The sequence below is a fragment of the Mus caroli genome, chromosome 15, assembly GCF_900094665.2.
Source record: "Mus caroli chromosome 15, CAROLI_EIJ_v1.1, whole genome shotgun sequence".
In the NCBI taxonomy this organism is placed as follows: Eukaryota; Metazoa; Chordata; class Mammalia; order Rodentia; family Muridae; genus Mus; species Mus caroli.
The window spans coordinates 87,290,197-87,310,768 of NC_034584.1; the positions used below are offsets into that span (position 1 = coordinate 87,290,197).

A 20,572-nucleotide genomic window follows, 5' to 3' on the forward strand; every position below is an offset into this window, starting at 1 on the left:
TGAGCCACCATGTGGTTGCTGGGAATTGAACTCAGGACCTTCAGTAGAGCAGTCAGTGCTCTTAACAGCTGAGCCATCTCTCCGGCCCCTTTCGCCTTTTTCTACTACTTTTGTAGCATACAATATACTTTATCATATTGAATATAGCTTCAAATGTATTCAGGTTTATTATGTTGAAGGTTTATTAAACTCCAAAGAGCAGCTGTCCTCTACTTCAGTATGTGATCAAGGTTCAACTACCACGTGCAACTGCTCACAGGTAATCCTTCGCTGATGAACTTGCTTGTTCCCCGAATTACTGAGGGTGAAGTCACAACTCCCAAAGTCGCTGCAGCTAGCACCTGTCAGGGGGGCTTTAACCAGATCAATCGTTCCAGTCTGTGATCAGAATCGTTAGACGGAATAGAAAAAAATTGGTTGTCGTTCACAACTGGTTCAAATCCTGCTGCCTGTGCACGTGAGCTCTTTGGTATACATGTTGCTAATAAGTGTAATGGATTTTTATATATATACACACACACATATATACATATATATACACACATACATATATACACATATATACATATATATGTACACACACACACACATACACAATTAGTCACATTGTAAGGCCATTTGAAAAAAATCTTATTTTGGTGTTTGTCTCTCTCCCTCTCTGTACTTGTTTCATGTTTATTCACGTGACTTCCTCTTTGGAGCTACTTCAGAAAAGACCACTGGTCCTGACAGGCAGTTCTGTTGGTCATTGAAAAATCTGCAAGGCAAAGCAGAATGCTGAATGGGGATTCCTCTCCCCAGAAGGCTGAAGGTGCTGGGAAGCCTTTGAGGAGGTCTGGTATCCTTACAGCAAAAGTGCTGACGGTGATGTGATTCAGGTCTCCCAGCCCAGGTCTCCGGATTCCTGGAGTCCGACATGCTATGCCTCACTTTGTGAGATTGATCAGCTTGTTCTGAGTGTCCTATCTTCCAGTAGTCACTTCATTCCGACAGGTAGGACTGACTGCTGGGCTGTCTAGCAATAAGGAAACTAACTGTATTCATTTTGATAAAAGATGTCGTGTATATTGTCGGAGGTTAAATGATTCCAGAAAGTAGGTTGGCCATTACGTAGAACACCACCACCTTGAATACGAATGCAGCATACGAAAAAAATCTCTTACCAGCAATCAATAAATTGCTCATAAAGCTTTTGTGCAGCAAAGGACACTGTCATTCAGGCAAAGTGTCAGGCTTCAGGATGGGAAAAAATGTTTATACCTCTGATACAGGGCTAACATTTCCAATGTACAAAGAACTCAAAAAGAAAAAAACAAAAAACAAAAACAAAAAAACCTGGACATCAAGCAAACAACTCGATTTAAAAATGAAGCATCGGGGGCTGGTGAGATGACTCAGTGGGTAAGAGCACCCGACTGCTCGTCTGAAGGTCCAGAGTTCAAATCCCAGCAACCACATGGTGGCTCACAACCATCTGTAATAAGATCTGACTCCCTCTTCTGGTGTGTCTGAAGACAGCTACAGTGTACTTACATATAATAAATAAATAAATCTTTAAAAAAAAATTAAAAATAAAAATAAAAATGAAGCATCAATCCAAACAGAGAGTTCGCAAAAGATGAAACACCAATAGCTGCCAAACCCTTAAAACCAAGTTCCACGTCCTTAGTTGTCAGGAGGTACAAATCATGACGACTCAGACGTCAGCTCCCACCAGTCAGATGGATAAGATACATAAATGACAGTTTATGTTAGCGAGGACATGGGGAAAGGAGGGCATCCATCATTGCTAGTGGGAGTGCAGACTTATGAAAGTCATTGTAATGGTTCCTCAGGAAGCTGGGAAAAGATGTGCCTCAGAATACAGCTGCACCGCTCTTGGGCATATACCCAAAGAAGGCTTCATCCTACCCCAGAGACCCGCAGCTGGACAATGCACAGAGAATGAAGGATTTTAGAGCAGAGAGTCCTAAATGGGCTCAGAATGCTCTGTGGAAGAGGAGTCAGACTGTAAAAGCCAGTGGAGAAGGATGGTACCTGAGACACGGTACCTTCCAAACACAGCAGGACTGATGTACATGTGAACTCCGATTGACAGCATGCTCGGGGGTCTGCACAAGTTCCATTCAAATGGGGTCCCAGCACTGGGGGCTTGGATGCACATAAGCCCCCATCTCTCTCCCCAAGAAGCTCTCCAATTGACATCCACTTGCAGAGGTAAAATTTAGTTTCTTCTTATTTAGTATTTATATATATATTATATATACAATATATATAAATATATATATATATAATCTTTTCCAGTTTTGTGCTTTTATGGGTTTTGGTTGTGTGTGTCTATATGTGTATTTTTCTGTACTTTTTATTCTGATATGATACGAAGACCCCTCCAAGAACTTTCCTTTTTCATCCATCTGCAAATGTTTCTATGAACAGTACTAGTGTTGGGGCCTTCCTTAGACAGCTCTAACTTGATTAAAGCTCTTAAGGACTGGAGATGGCAATTGGGTCTACTAGGAGGGAAAGCAGGTGACATCCTCTCTTCTGCTACTTCTGACTTTCACTGCAGAATTAGACCATGGACTCATGACACCAGATACTTGTACAGTTCTTGTCCGTGAACACTACAGGGACTCCAGTGAAGACCATATAGTCCTGAGGACCTGTCTCTCCACTGTAGGGTCAGAGGCATGAGTCTCCTGAGGGATACTTATCTTGGATCAGACTTTGGAGTCCAGTGACTGGGCACCATACCTGATGCTCTTTCTAACCGGGTCTATTGAGGCAGGCGTTTTCTGCAAGTTTAGTGCCTTTCTGTAGAGGACTGCTACAACTGCCTTCCTTTCTCTTCCTGTAGAGTTCTCTGTGCTGAGAAGATTTAAAAGCCCAGAGTTACGTTAGCATTGTCCATTGACAAGGAAGCAGAAGTATTTACTGTAAGTCTTGGCAATCTATGTAATTCTGTAAGAAAACAAAGTGCACGATTGCAGCTAGATCCCTAGCAAGATAATTGTTTGAGATTGCACTTGTAGAGCGCACGGGGTGCCGCCTTCAGCTGACTCGTGCCGTGTGGCCTGAGTGAGTGAGTCTGTTGGGTGCATGGCAGTGCAGCAGTCATCATCTCTGTAAGATCGCCACTGCATGTAGGAGCTCACACTCTTCAACACCAGGAAAGCTGCCCACGTGCATTCTCCTGTGAACCCTGACTCTGTGTATATGTACATGTGTCAGTGCTGTGTGTGTATGGGGAAATTCAAGTATATCAACCAAAGACCTTTCTGAATAACGAAGTACCCTCAAACAGAACAGTTATTGAGCAATGAGGTGAAACAAATGATTATAGCCACGGTGGTTGAAAAGCAAGTCCCGGGGCAGAGCTCGCTGCCTCTCTGTTGGAAACTGACCTCCACCCCCATCCTCAAGGAGAATTCTTAAGAGACACTCTGTTTGCAACCTCTGAAGGGGGCACTGCAACTGGATAAACACTGTTTACTTATGGAGATGAAGGGTGGGAGGAAGCTTCCCTGCTTGATTCAGTCGGCTGGATTCCTGCCATGCGCACTCTTTGTTTTCATAGTGACCCACCCGCTCTTGAAGTGGACAGGACCCTGGAAATAATGCCAGTGCTCTGCAGAGCAAAAGGCCCTCTTCCCACTGCAGCCTTCCTGGCCTTGCCCTCTCTAGGGATGGATACTGGGGGGTGCTTGTCCACAGGTTCACCTACCAGATTCATGTCTGGCCCTTTGGAGGCTAGGCAGCTTTCCTTCGCTTTTGATACATAGAGAGTTTTCCTCAAGTCAGGGTTTAACAGAGACCTTTTAAAGACTGCGGACGTAACCACGCCTGAGCACCAGAACAGAGTGGAAGATGCAGACCCGGAAAGGTGGTTTACCATTTATTAAGCCTTTATTAAACACCTCCCTGAATAGCCCAGGGTGACACCGGGACCTTTAGTTAGGACCAAGATGTAAATGCAAGGACAGCACAGACCAAACTACCCGCTCATTAGTTCAAATCCAGCCCGACTCTCCGGCTGAACCCAGAGCCCCATGAACTTGGGAGTCGTCTAGCTCAGTCTTCCTGAAGAATCTTAAAACTGCAACTGGAAACCCAGTTTTCAAAATTGCTTTTAAAGGCCAAGAGCAAGTTGGAAGGAAAAGGGCAGAAGAAATAACCTTTCTGTACATAGTAAGTCTACACAGAAAGAGCTCATCGCGTGGACATTCTCACCTGCTGAGAGACTCCCCCTGCCCGGGGAAGAGCGCCCAGATAGCTTCTCCTTGGTTTCACCAGATACTCCAGAGGTATGTGTAGGGGTTTGGTTGTTTTTTTTGTTTGTTTGTTTTTACATTTATACAGTTTACAAAGCTTGACCCATAAATAACACTTGTGAGATTAACAGGGCCTAGTACCAAGTATGTACACAGCCCCACCATGCATACAGAGCCTCTTTTAATATTGAAGAAAAGGAAAAAAACCAAAAAACCAACTTTCCATCACTAAGCAATATAAACTGACTGTCTAAACTTAGAAGCCCTGACTAAAGTACAAGCAGTCACCTCATCCATAGATGCTGTTTTCTGAGTTCCTAACAAATCTAGCACGGCAGTGTAACAAACCTCTTGCAATTCAGGGATATAAAAATATCAGCTTTAAAATCTCAACTGTACAGTATATACATTAATATTTGCACCGTTAAATTAGGAATACACTTAGGTCTATGAAATACTACATATAAATAGCAAGTCCTTTCAACCTGTGGCTGGGAGTGACACAATATGTTTACCTGGCTAATGGGGGGGCTGAAGGAGAACAAGTTGGCCTTACACAATGGAACACACAGTGTTAGCTAGGTCGTCATGGCGACACGCATGCCTCACAAGACACCAGTCAGGACCTGAGCCAGCCCGACTGTGTTGACGGCAAGCACTATTGCTTACAAAGGTGGCTATCCATCCTCTAAAACACACTCTGTCCAATCACCTGCCGGCAGTTTCTGGAGTGTTCTCTTGTGGACTAGACACCAAAGCGGCTGTAATTTACCTGCCACGGGCACAAGACTCTGTTAATATGGCACCGAGACTGGAGAAGCCACCTCTTTCATGTGTTAATCTGACTGTAAACACAGTGGGGCCACAGAAAGCATTTTACACTATTTTAGCGACTTTCCTAGGATGAATACAAGGTCAAAGTCCAGGCTAAATGACTAAGTTTTAAACAAAGACTCTCCATGTCTACTTGGTTAAGAAATGATACAGTTTTTGCCCTTGTGTCCTTTTTTCTTCTTGGATTTAGTTGTCCTCTGAGTAAACTGTGGGGTGGGCAGTGCGGAAGCCGGACTAGAAAGATCATCCGTATAGTAGGTGAATCTCTGTGGCCGTGGCTGAGGGATCGGCTGTCCAAGGAAATACCCTTCTTCTTCCGAGTCGGAGGAAGACGTGGAGGACGAACACCAGGAGTCGTCATCCTCACCGTAGAGCCCCAGAAACCGGTTCATTCCTGGGTTCTGCAGGGCGTAATCAGACGTGGCATGGGCATACTGGCCATAGAGGTTGGCGTTCTGCATGTAGGCTTGGAGCTCCCGGGCGCCTTTATTCTGTATGAATTTCTCATAGTTATCAGGGGTATACAGCCGAAGTCTGTCTTTGGCAGAGTACTTCCTTTCTGTGACCAGGTTCAGGGCGTTGTCGGACCGCGACTTTCTGCTTCTCCGGTGGCGATGGTGGTGAGGCCTGGATCCCCTCTCTTCAAAGTGATACACCCGTCTCCGAGTCCGTTCGCTCATGGGAGGCTGCCGGATTTCGATGTCGTAGCTTCCGTTGTCAATGACGTCATCTGAAAATTTGACCTGCTGTGGTCGGGACTGAGACTTGGATCTCCTGAGCACCGGCAGGTGCGCAGGTTTTTCCTCAGGTATAATTTTTTCTGGGCACAGCTCTGAATTCAGACTTTTTAAGGACTCTGCACTCCTGTGCAGCATGGAAGAATTCAGAGTTCCCATATTGCTCATTTTCTCACAATCTTCCGCCTCTATCTCCTCAAAGTTTTGGAGAGAGTATAATGACGGTCTTGGCTTGCTTTCTCCATCCACTGATGCCCCTGCAACAGAACCCAAAACACAATGTGATTCTCACCTGCCCTAATAACATTGTCGGAGCTGTTGACTGTGACCCAGAGAGCATTTCAAGGAAAAGTTCCTATTTCATCATCCGATTAAAGCACACCAGAGGAAGGCACTGTGTATTGTTTAGCAACTGAGAAGCAGGAATCTTATTAATGCTACTAGGAAACCAACAGATTGTTCTAGCACAGGACGTGAGCAGCAGACATGAGCACCTAATCACAATAGAAGCTGTCCATCCATTTGTTAACAGAACCCCTTCAGTGTGGGTGGTCTTCATCTTAGACTGAGACCAGCAGCCTGCTCTATGTAGTCTCATGTGAGCACAGCTGTACATATCTGCCCAGATGCTGTCTAGGACTGCTTCCTCCCGGGGCAGAACTGAGTAGCTTGTATAGAAACTATATGGCCTGGCCAGCCCCAGGGCCTGCATCATGTTTTCAACTATTCGACTTCCAGATAGCTCTTCATTCTAAACCAAAGTCGAGGACCTCAGTTACTCAGATATATCTATGGATTAGAACGGGGGAGACTGGGAAGGCTGTGACTCCCTGCTTTTTAAAGATAACCTGTTTCTCAGCATATTATTCCCAAGGTCTAACATTCTTACATTTTTAGTTGTCAGAACCATGGGTTAAATGAAGGTCCTTGTACACTCAAAGTGCCTGCTGTACCTCTGAGCTTCACCTCCAGCCCTGCCTTTCACACTTCCACCCAATTGTATGGGGCCTGGCAGACAGTGTCATCCACCATGCTTCCCATAGACTCCCCTTTACAATACAACTCATGTCTGGCAGGCCAGGAGCTAGGATGGAGCAGTGTCTCTTCCTTCTGCACAAACCACTCCGGCAGCAGACAGCACATGGCCCTTTCCTGGCTGTGTTATAGCAATCTAGCACGCTGGTGCTACTATGTCTGTCTGTCTAGAAATTCACTCTGTAGACTGCTGGCTTTGAACTTTCAGAGATCCTCCTGCCTCTCCTCCTACCTCTGCCTTCTAAGTGCTGGAATTAAAGGCATGTACCACCACTGCCCAACTTAAAGTACAAATTATAAGGTGGGGGGCGTCCAGAAATTTTTATTTTTTACTTTTTTAAAGATTTATTTATTATATCTAAGTACACTGTAGCTGACTTCAGACGCACCAGAAGGATGGTTGTGAGCCACCATGTGCTGGGCTTTGAACTCAGGACCTTCGGAAGAGCTCTTAACCACTAAGCCATCTCTCCAGCTCAGAAATTTTTATTTTTAAGAGTTGAAAATCTTATACTCAGGCTGCTTTTAGTATCTTAAAATGCATTTGGTATATATAACCTAAATACAGAATATCTACCCAACAACCCAGACACAGACTTCCCTTATCCAAATCGGTTTTCAGGTCATGTTCAGAATGTTATACACTTAGGTCCTCAACTACAAGACATGTCCGCTTTACTATCTGTGGCATGCAAATGAAACACCTTCATTAGTCCAGACTCGTAACTAATACGCCCCCTACTGGCACTCAGTTGTAAGTAGTGTATCAACCTTTTAGTGCCTGCTTTTTCAAACCCCCCACAGCCCTTGGATGACATACCTGTGATGTTGGACAACGCCAAAGAATCCATAGAATCCCGGACACTCTGTTCTGGTTTCAAGTCAGATAGACACTCCAGGGAGTCTTCATACCACTGGCTTTGGTCATGATTATATCCCGCAGCACCGTGGTCCAGATCTAGCTCTTGCAGCCTGCGGCTGCTGGCGGGGCCTGGATGGCTGCCGTAGGCAGAGTCACCCAGCCCGTCTTGGGACTGGGCCCAGTACATATCAGACTGATACTTTTTACTCGCGAGGCTCTGGTGATTCGGCTTTACCTCGGGCTTATTCGTAACCATGTTGTCGGGTAGCCAGTGCTCGCTGGCTCTCGGATCCACCTCGCTCGTCTGCTGCTGGAAGAGGTTTTTATCGCCGAACTTGAGCAGGAGCTGCGTCATATAATCTTCATGCTCAGCCCATTCTTCGGGGTCTTCGGAGGCTTCCTGCTCTACTCTGGCTTTCCAGAATTCCTCATTAGCGAAACCTGCTCCCTGCCTGGAGAGACTCACGTCATCCAGCTTCCGGGAAAGGGTGTCGTCAGCGTTGCCAGAGAGACCCGGGAACTTGTAGTTCAGGGCGGGAGACAGGAGAAGAGACTGTCGGCACTGGTCGGCGGAGCGGCTGCTTCTGCCCATCCTCACGCTCCTGCGAGAGTCTCTGGATCGGGCTGACTGGAAGGCGGAGTCGGAGGAGTCGGAGGCGTGGATGTCTTCCCCAAGGCTGCAGGTCTTGGAGCAGTAAATCTGACCTTGTTTCGGGAGGAAGGGGCATCCCAGCAAAGAGGCCTTACACTGCGCACAGGAAAAGCAGGCCTCTGTGGCATGCCAGTGCTGCCCGTCGTAGGTCATCTGTGCATGGTCCACACCTGGTTTTTAAAGGATAGAAAAACAATTAGGGGCTGTGCAAAGGTGTGGAGTGTGGGCGATGGAAATGTTTTAAGGCAAGGTCTCGCTGTGTGGTCCCAGCCAGCCACGAACCCAGGTTGGGTCTGAGTGCTGGGGCTGCAGATGTGCACCACACATCTGGCTCTGTGCTGCCTTGGTCAGGTATGGGTAACAGATGCTCAGTTAACTTTTCTTATGTTACAGATAATGTGTTTTCCAATGTATCTATTCAAAAAAAATTATTTCTAATCCCCAATTTGGTAGCCATAACACTGCCAGTGATGCAGAGCGAGGAAGATTTAAATCAACCAATACGTCCCTCACCGAGGCAGCCTTTGGCTTTTCCACGCGTACGGTAATCAGGTCTCCTGCACTTGATGTGTTCAGTGATGTGACTTTTGTATTTCTGTGCCCTTTTTGTCGATACTTGTGCTATTGAAGGTGGCTCGGGGCATAATGATGAAGCACTGTCTAGTGTTCGTACACATGTATCTATTCACATGCAGATACAGGCATTATATAAGTTCTAACCATGAGCCACCTGCTGTTGGCTAAGAGCTCAGCATTGACTTGCCACCAGTAATATTTTCAATGAAATGTCTCAACCACACATGAAGCCTCTATGTTAATAGACTGTGTGACCTAGGGCCTTTCTAATATGTGCAAATGTGCAACACCCTGGATTTCATCCCTAACACACCACAAAAAAGAAAGACACTCCCCAGAGGCTCATGGGAACTTCCACTGTGACCTTCCCCAGAATCACAGTTCACTTGGTATTGGCATTCGCCGATTCTGTGATTGCTGCTCTGAATAATCAGAATCCAGTATTCATCTGACAGTCTCGGGAGGGCCATCGTGTAAGTCATACCTAAATTTTCACAAGCGTTAAAGAAGCAAGGCCGTGTGGGTAAGCGCAGATGGCAGTGGCTGTGTGACGGGGCAGACAGCGTGCGTGGGTGGGTGGGAGCAACACTCACCAATATGCTCCCCACAGGTTTCGCAGTACTCAGCGTAGAGAGACTCGAAGCAGCCACAGCAGAAGGGGCGGCCGTCCTTCATGATATATCTCTGCCCTCCCAGGACGGTTTCACATTCCAGGCAGCAGAAATGCTTCATGTGCCAGTGGCGACCCTCGGCTTCTGTGCACTCATCAGCAAAAATGATCTTTGAAAAGGAACACAGGGGTGCGGGATGGAGGATCAGCATGGGCCATCATGTCAAAGCTCCACCCTGCATGGATGGCACTGGCTCTGAGCACAAAGGCCCTGGTGCAGGTGCCATCTCAGGGGTTCACTCTGTGGTGACATTCTTGTTGGAGGTGGCCTTTGTGGTGGCTGTAATCCTTTAAGTCATTCAGGAAAGGAAGAAGTGAGGAGAGTTTGTGTGTGTGTGTGTGTGTGTGTGTGTCGCTATAGAATGCTGTGTACCACATCTCTGCCCAGCTACATGGCACTGGCCTCTTCGGGGTACTTCAGAGCAAGTAGGGCTGACTGGATGAGACCCAAGAGTGAGGAGAGAAGATGGAGGAAATGGTACGTGGGGTGGAGTGAGACGTGACAGAGCAGGAGAGCGGCACATTGACAGGGCACCCAGACATGGACCCAGACCCCACACGGAAAAGCTCTTGCTCCCAGGACTTAGAAACAAGAGACAAACTGAGTTTCCAGGACAGAGTTGGGCTGTGGTGTGTAGAATGTGAGAGGCTGGTGTGAACGCCTGCACAGCAGCAGTGTCAACAGAAAGGAAGGAGGGTCTGGGCAAGGGAAGACCAGCCCTAAGCTGTGCGATTTCGCTTGTTTGCATTGGAAGCTTTTACAGGGGAAAGAGGAAAGAATGAAGGGTAGCATCACATTGACAGGAGTCTGTGATTTGGAAGGTTAGCTTGTAGTATGTTCTACAGTTGCTCTCATTTCATTTCTTTCTTTTTTTTTTTTTTTTTTTCTCTAGTTTACGAGACAGGATTTCTCTGTGTAGCCCTGGATGTCCTGGAACTCACTTTGTAGACCAGGCTGGCCTCGAACTCAGAAATCCGCCTGTCTCTGCCTCCCAAGTGCTGGGATCAAAGGCGTGCGCCACCACGGCCCGGCTTGCTCTTATTTTCTGCCCTTCCCTTGTTAATCTTTATTAGACTGAGGACTTCTAAAGAGCAGTACTTTTCTACCTGTTTGGTTTGTGCCGTCTGAAGAGCATATTGCTTTATTTGTGCTTTTCAAGACAGGTTTTCGCTATATAGCCCTGGCTGTCCTGGAACTCGCTTTGTAGACCAAGCTGTCCTGGAAGTCTGAGATCCACCTGCCTCTGCCTCCTCCTGAGTGCTGGGACCACCAGCATGTGATGAGCATATATAGCTTTGTAATCATAAATGGTCTGACCCACTGACCTAGTTATATTGTGTGTTACTCTTGGCGTTCATCAAATATGTGAGAAAGAAACAGTCACCTCTGCTACAAAATGTGTGTCTATTAAAGACAGCTACAAATCGGTATTGGCTTCATCCAGTGTTTTCATTTCACTGACATAAATCTGTCTACAAGAATATAAACTGACAGCGTTGAAAGGTAAACTAAATAAATGTTTGCTTAAACGTGATAGACCATTTCTTCATGGAGGTAGAATTCATTTGTCACACTTTTGTTTCTGGGGAAGATTTTGGCAGCAGCATCTGCTAGCAGTCAAGTAACTTGGTCTCTGTAATGTTTTAAGTGAAGTAAAGGTCTGTGGGCTGCGCACAGAGCTATGGCGGAGCTGTGACTGTGTGAGCAGCTGAGCAGAAAATGCTTCGTTTGACACCACGGGTCCACCTGTGCACGAAGGACTTGAAATGTGTTAGATGCATGGGTTTATAAGCTTTCTGGCTCAGGCGGGAGACGACCAAGAAGAGACAGTGAGGAACCCTGGGCTGCATCTCGGGATATTAGAAGGACCCAGAAGATGACCTGGGAAGTTAAAGCAGGAGGAGGGCCAAGGCCATACCCTAAATGAGTTTGAAGCCAACCTGGGCTACAGGAGGCTCCCACCTCTTTTAAGGCTCATATATTCTTAACTTCTAAACTTAATTTTAAGCATTATTTCATCTTTAACCCTTGTTGTGTCATATTTCCTCTGAGCACTATGATTAAAATAAACTCACCGATGCCTCCAACCATGAAAAAGGAAATCTAAATAGAGCCTATTGGTATAAGCCCTGCTCTTACACGAATGGTGGTTCTTGCTCTTTCTATCCACCCTGTGACAGTTTGTATATGTTTGGCCCAGGAAGCAGCACTATTAGGAGGTGTGGCCCTGTTGGAATAGGGGTGTCACTGTGGATATGGGCGTTAAGACCCTCATCCTAGCTGCCTGGGAGTCAGTCTTCTGCTAGCAGACTTCAGATAAAGCTGTAGAACTCTCAGCTCCTCCTGCACCATGCCTGCTTGGATGCTGCATGTTCTTGCCTTGATGATAATGGACTGAATCTCTGAACCTGTAAGCCAGCCCCAATGAAATGTTGTACTTTTAAGAGTTGCCTTGGTCATGGTATCTGTTCACAGCAGTAAAACCCTAACTAAGACACACCCCAAGGTGATGGAAGATGCCAGCACCAGGAGCTGGAAGAATGGTGTTTAGGGGCTCTCTAGAGTATCTTGTCAACTTTTTCATAAAGTTACTTTAAAATAAGAAGCTTGGTAGACATCATGGTATTTATCTATTTTCCCAACTCTAGGAAGGTGGAGGCAGGAGGATAAGGAATTCTATAGTTCATTTCAGCTACATAGTAAGTTTGAGACCTGCTTAGCTTCATGGGACCATTTCAAAAGTGCCAAAAACTTTGTAAGTAACAAGAATAATAATGTAAGAGGAAGAAATGCCTTTTACACAGCCATCTGTCTTCTGCTATGCCCTCTACTGACCCAGTCTGTCTGTCCATATCTTACGCAACATGTCTACTACATTTGAGTTCTTTCCTTCCTGTGTTTGAGAAACAAAAGATCATATCCTGCATATTCCTGGGCAGTAGTGTCTTTTCCCTGCATTTCAGAGACAGCAGCATCATGGGCAAGCAGAAGAACCCGCTGCCCTCTATTTACTAGCTACCTAGATAGAATTCCAGTGAGAAGGGGCAGCTTTATCTTAAACATACCCATACAGAACAAAAGCGGGAGAGCCATGTATTTTGCTTAGTTGGGAACAGTGGAATATTGGCCATTGGCTTATTTTTCCATCATTAAGGGGTGAACTTTTTTTTTTTTTTTTTTTTTTTACCTCATCACAGGCTGAGCACCGAGGTTTGAGCAGTTCAGCGTGGTGCCTGCCACAGTGGATTTTTCCATCCTGGTAGAAATAGATGAGGTCGACCAGTAGTTCATTACACGTGAAGCAGACAAAGCAGGACGGGTGCCAGCATACTCCAGGACCCGCACGGGAGGCGAACACGGCTACCTCCCCTCCATTCATCTGCAGCCCACACTGAAAACAAAGACTTGAAGTTAAAAAACAGTCCTTCACCTAAATTACTGGGTTTTCAGCTTTTCCCACTTGAAAATAATGGTGTGTTAGGGCAGCTTTAATTTCTGTCTACTCCTGCTGGTGATTGAATGGCTATCCCACCTTCAATACACCTTATGCAGCCACTCTTCCCAGCTCTGTCTAGTGTGTCTGAGGCGATCCCTAGTCATAGAGGCTTTCCTGTGGGTGTGTTTTCTACTGAGAATCATTAGTGAGGGGGTCAAAATGTCTTCATTATTTCGATATGTTTTAACTACAGGGTTTGCCCCCTGCAAGAACCAGTTTTGTTCAAAGAGACTGACTCCTGTGGTCACACAGCAGAGTGAGTAAGAAGCTAGGGTGTGCATTCACGGCAGCCATCACCTACCCTCTGGGCCACCCTCTGCCGCTCCCACCAACCCTCTGCTCACTCTAGAAAGGGCCTACCTGCTCACACACGGCGTGCATCACAGCTCTGGACAAGAGTTTGATGGTTCCTCTCCCCAGAGCTTCTTTCTTCCTCTGAGCACTGAACACCTGCAGCTCCTTTTTCTCCTCTTCGCTCAAAGACTGGCAGTAGCGCACCTTCAGAGGAGAGAGGACAGAAGTGCATCATGGAGGGCCATCCTTACAGTACTTCCTTCCCAGAGTTTCAAGAAGTCAAACAGGAAGCCTAGCTGCCCTGCCTATAACCCTCAGTTGGCATGGCTGGGCGAAGCAACACACAGGCTTTCTATCCCAGGCACCCATGACCTAGAGACCTGTAGATTTTTTTTTTTTTAAAGATTTATTTATTGTATGTAAGTACACTGTAGTTGTCTTCAGACACACCAGAAGAGGGCATCAGATCTTGTTACAGATGGTTATGAGCCACCATGTGGTTGCTAGGATTTGAACTCAGGACCTCTGGAAGAGCAGTCAGTGCTCTTAACTGTTGAGCCATCTCACCAGCCCAAGACCTGTAGATCTTTAGGAGTTTGAAGCCAGCCTGGGCTACAGATTCAGATCTAGACCCTGTCTCAAATAGAAAGAAAGAAAGAAAGAAAGAAAGAAAGAAAGAAAGAAAGAAAGAGAGAGAGAGAGAGAGAGAGAGAGAGAGAGAGAGAGAGAGAAAGAAAGAAAGAAAGAAAGAAAGAAAGAAAGAAAGAAAGAAGAAAGGAAGGTAGAATGGACCTAGGTCTTTAGAAAAGAGGCGTGCTATCTGACAGAACAGGCATGGCTTATTCTTTTCTGAATGTGAACTGATTGCAGGAAAGATCCCACCTTTCTCTGAAGGCTAAAACTGGCTGTTCTCACTCCACATTCTACTGGTGCTCAGGTCAATCCTGAAACACCCTGAGGTGCCCACCCTGCACATGGAAGGAACCGCTCCTGATAATTAATTGGTGGGTGGCTGAAAACACTATCAGAAACAACCCGTGTGGGGCTTCCTGCTATGGTGGTGTTCTCTCTCTCTTCTCTAGGAAGAAAGAGAGAGAGAGAAAGAGAGAGAAAGAGAAAGAAAGAGAGAAAGAAAGAGAGAGAGAGAAAGAGAGAGAGAGAGAAGCTGTATTTTTAGAGTGCATTTTAAGAGAGGCCGAGCTGGGACTTCGGAAAGACCCCTGGATGCTTACTGTTTATTTTCTTTTTACTAATTAGCTTTCCTCCTGTTACTGTACCTCGTTATCGTGTGGAGGCAACTGGTACAGGAGCTGTTTAATCCTGTGTTTCTCCCCAGGGCTGTTAACATAAGGAACCTTTTCCTCTGGCAAGCAAGCGAAATAGAGCTGGATCTGTGGAGGCAGAAGCAGGGCATGGTGACATCAGTACACAGGAGGAAGGGCTGAGCCGCCTGCCTTTATCCTTCCCTCCTTTCCAGGGCTTGGCCTCCTGCAGCTAATGAGGGGACCAGCTGAGCCAACTCAGCAGAGGTGCAAACCTGCATCTGCTAGCATCCACTAGCATCCAGCTGCTAAATTGCTCCTCGGGAATGCAATTTGTAGTGACAATTAAGGGCGCCATAAATTATGCGCTATCAAATGTGCACATTTATGGTGACTCTTCTTCCCCAGTCTTGCAAAGGTCAGCTGAGGGGTCAAGGGGAGAGTGCTGGGTGACTTCTGTAAGTGACCACACAGGCTGTGCGACAAGATCCAACACAGACAGACTCAGTTTTCTCTCTGAATTCTACCCTTCTCTCCAGCCTCGGCATGGCAGGCTGTCACGGGTGGGATCTGCAGTATCCAGCTTCACTTTCCCCAAGGAAGCAGGAGAAGGGTGATGCTGAGCTAATCTGATTGTTGTCTTTTAGGAGCATCCTAAAAGATGAACACAGGATCCTGCATTGCTGAGATGGAACCAAAGGCATTCAAGTTTTTTAAAAAAAAAAAAGGAGTTAAGGGACCTGGGACTTGTCTGCTAGAAGCAGACCTACAAACACATGCCATCCAAAGACATGAAGGATCATCTCTACGAAATAGTTCGTCAAAACTCCACTTCCCTAACTGCTACACCAGCATAATTTTCCTTCCTCTATTCTAGAAGCTTACGGTTACTATCATTGGATCCCATTATGGATGGTTGTGAGCCACCATGTGGTTGCTGGGATTTGAACTCAGGACCTCTGGAAGAGTGGTCAGTGCTCTTAACTGCTGAGCCATCTCTCCAGGCCAAGATTCCCTATCTCAAAAGGGGTTCCCTTCCACGGCTCAAAGAACAGTAACTCATAATCAGGCACGGAACTGGTGGCATCTTCTATTCTGAAGGATACCTTTGCCTGTACAGGATCTACCAACCGTTTTTAATAACCCCATCGTAAGGATATTGGGAAATAAAAACAGGCAGGCAGATCGCTCCCATCTTTAAAACAGAGAAACAAAGGAAGTGCCACAATGATGTGTCTCTGATCCCCACTGTAGTTGTCAAAGGCCATGTTTATCAGCAACACCACATTCCTCTTCGGTAGAGGGGCGTTGTGGAGAACTGGCCTGGAGGTGGGTGGTCCTTTTATTTCCTTTTGTCCTTACTGAAGCTTTGAGACATGTAATAGTGGCACACACCTTTAATTTTCAGCACTTGGGAGGCATAGGAAGGCAGATCTCCGAGTTCTGTGAGTTGGAGGCAAGCCAGGACTACACAGTGAGACCCCATTCCAAGAGACAAACACCCCTCCCCCACCCCACCTACCATTTAAAAACAAAAAAACAAAACTCCAAATGAGGAATGTTTCTCTTCCCTAAAAAGTGACTTGTGAAAGTCCTATCAGGAACGCCTATGGTGCCCTGCATTTGCATTAATCACTATGGCAGAAGGAGGGCATTACTGAAACCAAACCAGACCTTAGACAGCAAAGCCAGCCAGGGAGAAGAGAGGGTCCACATTTCCCTGGAAAGCGCATCAAAGGGGACAGACCGCTTTGCTTCCTACCTACCTGCTCGGGCCTGAGGCCCGGTGGGACCCATGCATACTCCTCAAGCGCACAGCCGGAATCATCGTCTGATGTGGAACTTCTCTGGCACCCGAAGACCAGTTTGCTCATTTTGGGTTCCATCTCCAAAGGCATAATAATGAAGTTTTAAAAGCTGGCTTCTTAGTCACAGGACATCCAAAAGACAGCTGCTGTGGGTGACATAGAAGGCGCGGTGTTAAAAGGCAAGGCTTCTCTACCAAGAGTTTACATACAGATGGGCTCAGAGACAGTGAACCAAACATCTGGGTTTGCTGACTTCAAGCCCCGGTGCCACTCAGGCAATTAGGAAGTGACTCCTTTAACCAGCTCAGTACCAAAGAAAACGGGCCACCAGGCTAGTGCTCTCTGTTACCTTTAAAGGATACTTCTTGCTCGAGTAAGGGGATGGCTCTGCTTGACTCGTTTACCTATGCGTGAGATCCTGCGAGGTGTAAGAGTTTAAACAGAAGTGAACTGGGCTCTCTGCCGTGCCCAGAAAGCTGGCCGCAGAGACCCTGCTCAGTCCCCCAGATTTCCTAAGCAAGTTTTCCAGTGGAGGCAGCAGAGACAGCCGAGAGTGGTATCCCTGAAGTAAACCGTACAGTTTAAACTTCTAATTCCTGACATCAAGCTTTTACACCCAGGACAGGCAGTCAGTGAATGCCCTCGGAATACAGGATACAGTGCCAGGTCATAGACCTGTCCAGCTTGGTGACTTGATTGTTTAATCTCATTATCAACCAACATTTAGGAAGGCTTATTGGGTGTGAAATGGAACCAGCCAAAGTGAGGTGTTAAATTTCTGAATAAGAAAGCTGTCTCAGAAAAAGGGTACTGAAGGTGTCAAGGAGTGGTCCTGAGGCTGAGATGTTGGCTTTGGTAGCACGGTGTGTTATCCCTTTGTCGTATAGTTCTTAAAAATCATCGCTCACACATGAGGCACTAAGAAGGAAAACAAGAACCTTCACAATTCTAGTTTTCTTTAAATGTTTTGATCCTGACATATTTTGATATAAAGAAGTTTGTGTGTTGGGGGGCCGGAGAGATAGCTCAGTGGTTAAGGGCTCTGGCTGCTCTTCTAGAAGACCTGACTTCAATTCTCAGCACCCACATGGCAGCCCACAACTGGCTAGAGTTCCAATTCTAGAGATCTGGCACCTTCAAACATACATGCAGGCAAAACACCAATGCACATAAAATAAATATTAATACAAATTAAAAAAAATATTAGTCCGATCCAGTCAATTTACAGAGAGGGTTCCAGGATGGCAAATGCCTCCTGTATGAGAGTTAAAGCCTAATCCCTCTGTCTTTAAATCCTAACCAATCCCAGACCGAGGTACAATGATGTTTCAGCAATTCTCTCAGTGCAACACTAAATTCTTAGTGTTGGTGGGGTCAGGGGAGTCACTTGTTAAAATACACCGCTAGCAAAATATCCAAGGACATTTTAAACTTCAAACTTGAGAACAGCTCACAAAGGGGCAGAGTTAAAAGAGCACCTGCCTCATGGCTGCAGTCATTCCTGCAGGAGAAATGGTGACTCAGCAAGATACCGCCCCAGCCAGTAAATGGGCTTTCAGGCACCCCAACAGAAGGGCAGGCAGCCTCATTTCCGACTCCACGGTGGCGGGGGTTCTCACCTCTGACCCAGCCGTGGCACACAGGTGCAGACAATTCACGTCTTAGCAAAGACTGGAAACAGAGGTGCATTCCTCCACCCCCTCAATAAAAGGGGACGTGTTAATGAAAGTCAGAAGACAGCTTGGGTCTTTCCCTTTTGCCCTGTAAGATCCGCCCCTGTGTGTCAAAGGAAGAGGACTAGGGATTAAGACTTTAATTAGTAACTCATGGCTCTCACCAGGAGAACTGGTACTTTCGATGCAATTTAACCTGAATTTTGAACCAGGGAGCATTTGTCTGCTGCCAAACCTGGCTGGGGGGTGGGGAGGGTGGGGTAGGAGGAAAACAACAGAATATAAATATTTTTTTAAAAAGAGCCTAAAAATTAAATGTTACTCTATTTTCAAAACTAGAAAAATAAAACAAAAGCTCTGCAAATGATAGACCATGTTTTCTGCCTCCTAAACCAAAGGTCTGAATCCCGTCTTACAGCTTGACTCTCTGAGAATGTGGGATGAGCCCCTATCCTGATGGGCGTAAATCGTGTGACATGTCACTTGGATGCAGTGGCCCCATTTTAAACCACAAACTCTCACAGGTTTTAGTCCAGCCTTTCAACAAACTACGCTGGGGACTTCTTTTCTTGACAACATAAAGGGAAAGCAGAGATCCACTTTTATCCCAATGTTAGCTTCCAGTTTTACCGGGTGGTGTAGCCACAGTACCTGCTACCATTAGCATTTAAATATTTAAATGCAGTATGAAGCCTCCAGCGGCAAGGAGTTAAAGGAGCCTTAGAACCAGAGTCATCAGAGGGAGAAGCAAGCTGGAGGTTGGCAGAGTTGGTGTACTTTTTAGGGATTATCTTGGGAGTGATCCTCGCAGCCTCTAAGCCACAGGAAGTGTTAACGCTTCCACGCCTCTCCTTTGTCTTTTCTCACCCCTCTCTTGGAAACTAGCTAGCTCCTTTCACCATTTCACTCATTTGAAAAGAACCACGCACACCAGCCTGCAGCTGTATGGCTTCTCCATCATCGTATACTTGTCAAGAGAGCATCTGACCCAAGATGCTTTCTTCCGTCTTCCTTGGGAACCAGGCAGAGACACATAGTGTAAGACATATACACATGCAGGCAAAACACCCAATCACATAAAAATTTAAAAAACAAAAATTAAGGAGACAAGTGACAATCCAGTAGGAGCCCGGATGTTAAGTAAAAGTAGCCAATGTAAGAGGAATGGTTACAAATTCTATTGTGTATTGCCCTCGTTTCTTTCCTGGCAGCCTGTGTGTAATTCATGGGACTGAGCCTGTGGCTGGTAACTTGTTTTCATTTTGAGCACAGTGAAAAGTGCCCACTCTTCAGAATTCCAGAAACAGCAAACAGAATCCAGCCGGGTGACCTAGAAACCCGCTGTTCACCTGGAATGAGGGAAGACTGGGGTTATCCCAGTGTAGGAGCTGTAGTCCAGTCTTTTGACCTCTGATGTGCTAGTTCCCTGCAGGTGTTTTTCTCCTGGTTGTCATGGACTTTGTTTCTTTTCTGTTGTTTTCAGAACAGGGTCTTGCTATGTAGCTGTGGCTGTCCTGGAACTGCCCTGCAGGTCAGACGTCTTGGCTTCAGCTCAAAAATTACAGAGATCCACCTGCCTCTGCATCCTGAGGGTTAGGACCAGAGGCGTGCGCCAACATCCCTGGCTGGATGTGGTCATATTTTGAATCCCACTATGGTTATCTGTTAGTATGTAGCCTTATCCATGACCAATTACTTTGAAATCTGTCGCTTTCAGTATTTTGTAAACCAGGCAAAGCTTGAAAGTACAAACTGGGGGCTGGAGAGATGGCTCAGCGGTTAAGAGCACTGACTACTCTTCCAGAGGTCCTGAGTTCAATTCCCAGCAACCACATGGTGGCTCACAACCATCTGTAATGGGATCTGATGCCCTCTTCTGCTGTGTCTGAAGACAGCTACAGTGTACTCGCATACATAAAATAAAAATAAAAATTTAAATGTACAAACTGTGTTACAGGGAGGATCTGTGTCCCTCTATCAGCACAGGAGTCACTGAAGGCATTCAGGACTTGAAGGTGTCAGTCAACCCAGATGGCAGCTTGACTCTAAGTTTGGTCACTGGCCATCATTTTCCTCTCTAGTCTACTTGAGACAACTAAGAGCTAGTGTTCTGACCGACCTTAGATGTACAACTCAGCCTTTGCCTTGCTTCTCCAGAGCAACGGTCCTCAGCCTTCCTCATGCTGCGGCCCTTTAATGCAGTTCCTCACACCTTGCTGACCCCCAACCATAAGATTATTTTGACACTTCAGAACTGTGACTTTACTACAGTTATGAATTGTAACATAAAGATCTGATATGCAAAATGTCTGACATGAGACCCCTGCGGGGTTTGTGGCCACAGGTTGAGGACTGCTGCTCTAAAGTGTTTTCTTTCTTTCTTTTAAACTTCTTTTCTTTT

The 20,572-nt window shown here is 46.2% G+C and overlaps 1 protein-coding gene across 5 annotated transcripts in view; it reads right to left on the reverse strand.

The window, feature by feature from the left end:
- Positions 1-3,894: 3,894 nt before the first annotated feature.
- The window catches only part of Prickle1 (prickle planar cell polarity protein 1), a 94,312-nt gene continuing 77,634 nt past the window's right edge, over positions 3,895-20,572 (reverse strand). For 3 of the 5 annotated variants that reach the window (XM_029469806.1, XM_029469808.1, XM_029469807.1), the window contains exons 2-8: positions 16,457-16,644; positions 14,706-14,819; positions 13,495-13,632; positions 12,826-13,029; positions 9,561-9,747; positions 7,698-8,561; positions 3,895-6,099 (exon numbers count right to left, since the gene is read on the reverse strand). In XM_029469806.1, coding sequence (XP_029325666.1) covers positions 5,243-6,099; positions 7,698-8,561; positions 9,561-9,747; positions 12,826-13,029; positions 13,495-13,632; positions 14,706-14,819; positions 16,457-16,588 — 2,496 coding nt within the window. In that variant the 5' untranslated portion in view covers positions 16,589-16,644 and the 3' untranslated portion in view covers positions 3,895-5,242. The remainder of the gene's footprint in view (positions 6,100-7,697; positions 8,562-9,560; positions 9,748-12,825; positions 13,030-13,494; positions 13,633-14,705; positions 14,820-16,456; positions 16,645-20,572) is intronic. The other 2 variants (XM_029469809.1, XM_021183324.2) reach the window with 1 other exon arrangement.